The 9,388-nt window shown below is 36.7% G+C and overlaps 1 protein-coding gene across 1 annotated transcript; it reads left to right on the top strand.

Moving 5' to 3' along the window:
• Nucleotides 6,725-8,868, top strand: LOC109718109 (cytochrome P450 703A2). Its single transcript, XM_020244128.1, has 2 exons — nucleotides 6,725-8,039; nucleotides 8,127-8,868. Exons 1-2 carry the CDS (start codon nucleotides 7,062-7,064, stop codon nucleotides 8,766-8,768), a joined length of 1,620 nt encoding a protein of 539 aa, XP_020099717.1. The 5' UTR covers nucleotides 6,725-7,061; the 3' UTR covers nucleotides 8,769-8,868.

Raw genomic sequence — 9,388 nt, 5'->3', positions numbered from 1 at the left:
TTTTTACTTAAAATATAAAAACCTGCCACAAAATTTAATATTTAGCAGGGCCGACTATGAAAATATGGAGTTTGCAGGGTTATGTTTGCAAGAAATCATGTGTTTTCTAGGGATGTAGTTGCAATTACTTATTTGTCAAGGGTGTATATATGCAATTTTGTATGTTACCAATCCCGACAAATATATACAACTCATGCACACGTGAGTGGGGGAAAAAAGCAAATAAGTTCAAAAATGTGTGGAGACAAAATAATTTTTTTAATTGAGACTCTCTCAACTTTTAAATTTTTTCAAATTGAGAAACTTTAATCAAATAAGTTAAAATTTTTTATCAAATTTAATAATTAAATTAAGTTGTAACGAGAAAAACTATATTAATTAATAGGTAAATTAAAACTAATCGACCTGAAATTTTTTTAAAAAAAATTAACTTACTTAACTATATATAGAAACTCAAATTAAAATATTTAGAAGTTAAAAGGTGTAAAAAAAAAAGAAGAAAAGATAAAGGTTATATTTTTAGTAAAAATAAAGGTCGAAATGTACATATGACCCATTTTAAGAATTTTTACTTCGCCACCGATTATTTCAATTCATTTGATTTAAATCACTTAATGAATCGTTCACTTCAGAAATTACGGTGCATGATTTATTTTAAATGTTTAGTTAGAATCTATTAGATTGATTTATATATCTGCAATTTTATTAAAACAAACATTGTAACGAAAAAATTATCAAATGATTCAGATCAAATAAATTGATAAGTTGGATACTTTGAATTAATCAAGTTGTTTTAAGATTAAGTAGTACCGCGCGGGTCGATTAATAAGGACCATAATTTTAGGTAAAATTTTCATTCACTTTCACCAAAAACATACTAATTAAGAAAATACTAATATCTTGTTTGTAGTTTGGATCAAATTAATATCAATAAAAATGCTATATAAATATTATCCATATCAACTTTTTGGTGTAGAAACACGAGTATCGAACCAGAGCTTTTACTTTTGAGGCTCGAAATCTCGTTTTATTTTTGCCACAGCAAAATCTCTACAACTTACATATATGAGCCTCGAAAACACTTTTCTCATCACTTCACAATAAATAAAATATATAAATTATGTAGCCCAATCAATCCCTCTAGTCAAATGGTCTCAATTTTACATTAATTATAACTAATATTATGGAATTAGTTGATCCTTAAAAACATCTAAAATGTTGTATATGCATATATATATGTGCTATAATTATTTAAAAAGTTATTAATTATTCAAAATGTGGCTCCTAAAGCTATGGCAAAGTGTAGATAGGTTAATTGAAGCATCCATAAAATAATTTTAATATGTTACCACCTGCGCCCATAGTTTTGTTTCTCAAGTGGATTTAAATTAAATTAGTGAATATTACTATTACTATAAAGAGACAAATACATATAAATACTAAAAGACATTAGGACATTTTTTAGTACCAATAATGCTTGTGTTATGTCCAATTTAGTTTATGGGTGAATGCAACATAGAAAAATTCAATTTGGATTCTACAAATTAACATGGACAAATAATTGGTGATCTTAAATTGCATGATTTTGGCTCTTTCTCAAAAACATTTGGTGGAGTTAGTAATTGGGGTAGGGCATTTGAGAAAAATGCTTAGAAGATTAGGGCTTTTGCAGCAATCAAATCCACTGGTATCAGTAACTCATTGAGTCTAAAATATTAGTAGTTACTAATACTTGTTCTTGTCTACTAAAAGACAATCTCTAATCTACTCAATATCGGCGATTGAAATTTACAATCAAGCGCTGTTTTGTCGTTTAGTTCACGTACAAGTCTGGTAGGATTCGAACTCGAGAACTCTTGTTCTAATACCACGTGAGACAGCCCATGCAATTGGCCATTTCTTGGGGAAAATGTTCTAACAACTATTTTTAGGGTATAATCAAATATCTCCCTATGAAGTTTTCTTTTTGGTCATGCAGTGTTTTGACACCTTCAACTATTATTATCTCGCATTAGCTTTGGAATAGAAAACTAAGAAAGGAAAATTTTGAGTAAAATTCAATTTTATATTCTATGAAGACTATGAACCCAAGAAAAGATTCAAAATAAGAAGCAAACACTAAGTTTCAATAAATGCAAGAAATATACGATACAACTACACGCAAGTAACCGTAAAATCTAAAGAGAATTCCACCATGCATGCTTGTTGTACAAGTGTGCATGCATGGTGGTTGTTTCTTCTCTTATTCTAGTACGGCGCGCATAATTCTAGCAATATAACAATTCTGAGACTATCCTAAGACAGCCATTCATGAGGAAGGATATATCGGTGACGCGATCAAGTCGACGATAGGGCTTTCAAAGGAGTCAGGTACATCTTCCTCAAGTATCGTGTCCAGAGTCATGCGAACTTGTCTTCTCGTGCTAGTATTGTTGAAGCCCCAGGGCGCGACTGCAGAGAATGGCACTCTGGGCGAGCGAGGGGAGCTCGGTGCAGATTCAAAGAGAAAAAAGGAAGTTAATTGAGCGCCCGCCATTCGGTTTCTACTGAAGTTTTAGGATTCTCAAACTCTATGAAGTTGTGGTTTAACACAAGAGGCGGAGAGAGGGAGGGAGGATATTTATAAGGTAGTATTTGACATAAATACCCTTGTTTTGTTGCTTTTATTGCCAATTGTTGGTGCTTGGTTAGGGGTAATTTGGGAATAGTAGATTGATGTTGGTTAGTTAGTGAACCAGCTCAAGTGCGGTATCATTTTCATATATATCTCTTCCCCTAAGTTTGGAAAAGTCAAAAATACTACTCTTAGTTAATGTGGCTAATTTTGGGAGAGAAATAAATGGTGAACATTTTTAGGGTTTGGAGAGGAACATCTTTTTCTGTTTACTGTACTTGCCTTGTTTATATATACAACCATCTCCATTTTTAGATTTTGGGCTCTACAATACCAAATGTAGTATATCTCTACAACATGGCTCTAATTTATTGAATCTTAAATTTAGAAAAGAAGAAACCAAAAAAAAAAAAAAATACAAGTTTCAGTAGTTAATTTGGCATGGTTTTTGTCCCCTATTCAAATTCTGTCCCTAAATTTTTAATAGTATCTAGTTGCAGATGCTACTCAATTTTTTCTTCTTACATTTCTTCTTTGATTAATTTCATTTTTTAGATCACTCACTAAATCTAAGGAGACCGCTATTATCTTAATTCTTTAATTTTTTATTCAAGTGTTAAAAACTAGATAGTATCCACACCCACATACTATCAAGAATACTCCAGCCCTAGAGAGAGAGAGAGAGAGAGAGAGAGAGAGCAGGGCTGCTGTGCTCTCAGAAGCACGGAGGCTCTGTGCTCCTGAGTCGTTTTCGATGATGAATTTTCAAATCGACGATGGAAGTGTGGCTTTACTTGTTGCTTTCTTTAAAGTTCTTATATAATATGAAAGCATAGAGCCTAGCTCATACTATTATATATATATATATATATATATATAGAGAAGAGAGAGAGGAGGAGGAGAGAGAGAGAGGCTACTATGCTATCGAAGCCCGAAGCCTTCCTGCTTCCAGCTTGTTTTCGATGTTGCGACTTTCGAATTGTCGATCGGCTCGTTAAACTTGATCTAGAGTATTTGGAGTACTAGAAAATAAATTTTATTATGTTTCGATATCTTTGCTAGTTGATCGAATGGCTCAAAATCAACACAATTTCAATGGCCGTAGTAAGCCGTTTGCAAGTTTAACGGTGTAGAAATATCCAATCACGTGAAATTTTGATAAGAAAATTCTTATACTATATAAAACAAATCAATATCTTTGATTTAAATTTCAATGTCATTTATTAATTTTGTAGATTTTTATTTTCAGCCGTTGATTTGAGCCCCTTCGTTCCTAGCAAATGATATCGCTAAAATCTAAAATATTATTTTTAGGTACTTCAAATACTCTAGATCAAATTTACGAGCGATCGACGATTCGAAAGTCAAATAGAAACGAGCTGAAACGGAAGGCTCCGTGTCTTCGGATAGTGAATAGTAGCCTCATATATATGTATATATATATACGTATATATATGTATATATATATACGTATATATATGTATATATATATACGTATATATATATATATAAAAGAACTTTAAAGAAAGCAACAAGTAAAGCCACACCTTACATGACTTAAGAAGGAAAAAGTAAAAATAAAAAAAGATGCTAAACACATGGTTAATAACCATTTGCAACAAACTACCTTGTAACATAGGGTGTAGATGATTAATTGCGCATACATGTTTAATAACCATTTAATAACCATTTGCAAGAAGCTAACTTATAACGTAGGGTGTAGATGATCAATTCCACATTTTCTACATCAGCTTCACAATCTTTGGTTTTATGAGGCACAACTTGCATAAGACTTGACTTGGAAATCTCTCTCTGCATAAGCTTTTACAGTAGTTGATTCGAACGTACGTACAACATGATATCGAATACGAGTTCACGTATGATCTCTTGTATCCATCTATGTAGCTTCATTAGCTTCGAAATGGTGCGTTTGGTTCGAGTTATATATCCTGGCATCCTGCCAGAATTATTATGTTTGGTTCATCCGCTATGTAATCTAGTCGTTAATAATGTAGCATTACAAATCGAGCAGGATTACACCGAAAATATTAACGAGAGGAGGGTCGTGTATCTTGTATTACTGAAAATCGGTAATACTATATATTATGTAAAATGATAATTTTACCCTCCAACACCTCTAAACCCAATTAACAACATTATTTTCATCTCTCTCTCACGCCCTCCCCTCTCTCTCTTGCACGACGCTCTCTCTTTCTGGCGCTAAAACACATTATTTTCGAACTGAAGTTAGAATTGATTTGGAGGTTTTTTTTTTTTTTCTTTTTCCGTCGATTTAAGGAGTGTTCATGGAAACTTCGTCAAATCTGAAGCCATGTCTTATTTCATTTAGTTGCAATCATTCTACAGGACATGCTTAACAAGCAATTTTTTATTTTTATTAATCGAGTTTTGGATCTCGTCTTTTTTCTTTTTCCTATTTCTCTTTTCCTGGATCTGATTTGGAAATGTTAGGAAAAAATTCATATATTTTTGTGCCCTAATTAATCATATGTTAGCCTAAAAATAAAAAGCCTAGTTTAATTTTTTGTGTGTATATAATTAATTTACTAGTGCAAATTATATTTTAGTAAAAAATAATATTCAAATGACCACAATAAGAGCAATTTTGGAAAAAAACTATATTTTCATGTCGCATGTTGAACCTACAAAGAATATGCACTTTCGTTTGATTTTACTGGATACGGCTATCGCAGGAACGGAGTTGTCTGAAAATACGCTAAGTTAATAAATTTTTGCTACAACGACTGCGAAAGCTTTAAACTAGAGCTTCTTTAGCTATCTAAATCTTAGAGGTTATTGCGGTGGAAAAATTATTAATGAGACCAAATCAAATAGTCAGTATCATATATATTAATGCATATGATGAAATTAACATTGGCTTGTTAATGAGAAAGCCACTATTACCTCCTAAGCAGGGAATCACTCAGTAGCTTTGATTTTTCTCAACCTCAATTATTTTGAATTACAAAAAATAACAAACTTTTTAAAAGGTTTAATTTTGGGTCTATCAATTTTTAATCCCATAATATCTCTTTATTGTTCCCAAAATATACCTACCTACACTTATAATATCCTTATAAATTTTATTTGATTTTATCCCTCAATAAATAAATCAAATTTTACAGAATCTATTACAGTTCTTTCTATTTCTCCTTTAAAATTAGATAGTATTTTAAACAACATTAATGACATACACAATCAAATTCTCTCAAAATTCAAAAACAAAACAGTTTTTGAAAATTTTATTTAAAATTATCTGTGGAAATTTTAGTTTTGTTTTTTCGTGAAGTGTGTGCCGCACGGGCACTTCCACTAGCAATCAAAGTTTCCATACAAGTATTATTTGAGTCGAGTTGTTTTAAAAAAAGTAACACTTAAAGTTGCGCATTAATGGTACATACACTACAACAGAATTAGGTTATAGCGACACATGTTTGGAACACTTTTGTGTAAGTGTCCCATTTATGCAAAAAAAAATTTTAAAAAAATCTACTAATGCCTAAATATAAAGCCCAATCCAACCAAAAATAAAAGGTTACTCTACCCAACCCACCCCACTCAGCCTATTCGACTCGATTACAAACAGAAAAAAAAAAAAAATGATTACCATCTCCCCTTCTTCCCGTACTCAATCTACTGAAATTTTAGACGAAGAGCCCTCCCCTCTTCTCATTCTCCGCCACTGCAACCAACGAGGTAGAGTTCCAACGGTTGCTGAATGCTTAAATAAGTGTTAGTAAATTAGCAGTACTCTTTTTAGGTTATACCGATACTCTTTAACTGTCACTATATACCTAACGACCCCACATATAGTAACACTTTTTAAAAGTGTCGGTAATTTAGCTACCATCACTTTTTTTTGACATATACCGACATTTAAAAGTGTCGCTATAGACCGTTTTTGTTGTAGTGGTAGTTCGCTCTATTTCAATACTTTGCCCGTGAATTTGATCGATCTCTTATTTTACATGCATATAAAACGATCGTAGATAGAACATTACTATCAGCTTAAGTCTCAAATTTCTTTAAAAAATTAATTACCAAGATAAATACATTTTAGTATCAAAATTTTAATTTTTTTATTCTGATAATAGCAAAAAATGTTCTGGAAATGTAAATTCCATTACACAACACAAACTCTTTTATCTCTTTTAATTTTTAATTCACAGCAACAACATGCTCCACCAACTCTCACTAACCACAATCTAACTGCATATTCTCAACCTCTCAATTTGTGATATCTATCCACCAATAAGGGGCCGCCACGTCGTCCTTTTACAATTGGAGCTTGCATTTCCATGTAGTTCATGCCAAGATGATGCTTCCACATTTATTATACCTAACTTTAGATATCAATACACAAACATTTCATGACCACTTTCTCTTTCTTTTTCTTTTTTTTTGCTTTGTTCTATACTTCTTATAGATGTTTACATCCTCGCAATTAAGGTTACGTACTTATATCGCCTATTCGTACCACAAAGATATGGAAGTGGTCGCTGTCGTAGTTGTTTTTCTTTGTGTTGCGTTGATCTTCTTCTCCAAGCTTCTTCTTCTTAGGAAGAGATTTCGAAGATTACAACTAAGGCTCCCGCCGGGACCACCGCGGTGGCCCCTTGTCGGTAACCTCCCCCAATTGGGCCCCCGTCCCCACAGGGACTTGGCCCGATTCTGTTCGATATACGGGCCGATCGTGTACCTTCGCCTCGGGAATGTCGACGCAATCACGACCGACGATCCGGACGTCATCCGCGAGATCTTGCTCAGGCAAGACGACGCGTTCGCCTCCCGGCCCCGAACATCTGCAGCCGTCCATCTAGCCTACGGGTGCGGGGACGTGGCCCTGGCACCGATGGGCCCCGGTTGGAAAAGAATGCGGAGGATCTGCATGGAGCACCTGCTGACCACGAGGCGGCTGGACTCGTTCGCGGCCCAACGGGCCCAGGAGGCCCAACACCTCGTCGGGCTCGTCTGGGCCAGGGCCCAGGCCCGAGAGCCCATAAATCTTCGAGAAGTCCTCGGAGCCTTCTCCATGAACAATGTGACGAGGATGTTGCTCGGGAAGCAATGCTTCGGTTCGGAGTCATCCGGGCCGAGCGAAGCGACCGAGTTCATGCGCATCACCCATGAGTTGTTTCGGCTGCTAGGGGTGATCTACCTCGGCGACTACTTGCCTTTCTGGAGGCGGTTTGACCCGACCGGGTGCGAGAGGAAGATGAGGGAGGTGGGAGAGAGGGTGGATGAGTTTCACCAAAAGATCATTGAAGAGAGAAAGAAGGGAGAGAAAGATATGGGAGGTGATGATTGTAAAGAAGAAATGGACTTTGTTGATGTGCTACTCTCTTTACCTGGTGGAAATGGAAAGGACCACATGGAGGATGTAGAGATTAAAGCTCTTATCCAAGTAAGTAATACTAGTTTCCTATGTTAGTTTTAAGGAAACTAGTGTCATGATATGATGGTCTTCTAATATTTTTATTCTTTATTTTAGGATATGATTGCCGCGGCAACCGATACTTCCGCGGTGACAAACGAATGGGCCATGGCGGAGGTGATAAGGAGCCCACGGATCCTCCGCAAGGTCCAAGAGGAGCTCGATACGGTAGTGGGCCGGGACCGGATGGTGGCTGAGTCGGACCTGGCCCACCTGAGCTACCTACGGTGCGTCGTCCGCGAGACCTTCCGGATGCACCCGGCGGGCCCGTTCCTCATCCCGCACGAATCGATCGTCCCGACTAAGCTGATGGGCTACGACATCCCGGCCCGCACTCGCGTGTTCATCAACACGCATGCTCTCGGCCGGAACCCTAGAATTTGGGCCGAGGTGGACGAGTTCCGACCCGAGAGGCACTGGCCGGAGGAAGCAGGCCGGCGGGTCGAGATAAGCCACGGGCCGGACTTCAAGATCCTGCCGTTCGGGGCGGGGAAGCGGAAGTGCCCCGGCGCGCCGCTGGGCACGGCGATGGTGCTCATGGGCTTGGCTAGGCTTTTCCATAGCTTCGATTGGGCCCCGCCCGACGGGCTCCGGCCCGAGGATATTGACACTGAGGAGGTGTATGGAATGACAATGCCCAAGGCCCAGCCACTTATTGCTGTGGCCAAGCCCAGGTTACCTCCACATTTGTATTGTTGATTTTGTTTCTTAAAAATATGATAGATGAGAAAAAAGGGGGAAAAAAAAAAGTATGGTATAATGTCAAATAATAATTAAGCACTTTTTTCTACTTTTTATTTATATATATAAAAAAGGAAACCATAAAGAACAGGGTGATTTTCGCGTAGGCATCAAACAACTATAGAGTTTGTTTCTACCAGAAGGGGCGTGGTTGATCTACAACTCCGTGCATAGAATTTTATACGCACGAAATTGACGCCGCTGTTCATCAGCAGCAAAATGCATTTGCACCGTTCAGCCGCTCATCAGCAACAAGATATCAGCAGAATTGCCCATGCGGACACGAAGTAGAACACATTCAACAACTTAGATTTTCATTTTGACACCTCTGACATAACATTTTCAGGGGGCAGTGTGTGAATAATTTCTCCTGAAACTTATCCACATACAACCCAAACAAATTTTGCTATGCCCTTGCACAGCTGCGTGCACGTAAAATTATAACATCTGTACGATTTAAGAGATGCCGCTTGTAAAATTCACGCAAATAAAGATGAACTGTATGGGTCCCACATTATTTTAGACGACGGAAAATTTCTCAAACCAGAAACCGAAATCGAAAGTCAAAATGGATTTTG

Source organism: Ananas comosus, linkage group 12 (assembly GCF_001540865.1).
Source record: "Ananas comosus cultivar F153 linkage group 12, ASM154086v1, whole genome shotgun sequence".
In the NCBI taxonomy this organism is placed as follows: domain Eukaryota; kingdom Viridiplantae; phylum Streptophyta; class Magnoliopsida; order Poales; family Bromeliaceae; genus Ananas; species Ananas comosus.
The sequence above is the reverse complement of the archived record's forward strand: the minus strand, read 5'-3'. Positions and strand labels throughout refer to the sequence as shown.

Bases quoted from the DNA above. Each gene is read 5' to 3' on its own strand.
- LOC109718109 (XM_020244128.1), top strand. From the start codon at position 7,062: ATGTTTACATCCTCGCAATTAAGGTTACGTACTTATATCGCCTATTCG. The intron at 8,040-8,126 runs GTAAGTAATACT...TCTTTATTTTAG, and splicing joins AGATTAAAGCTCTTATCCAA to GATATGATTGCCGCGGCAAC.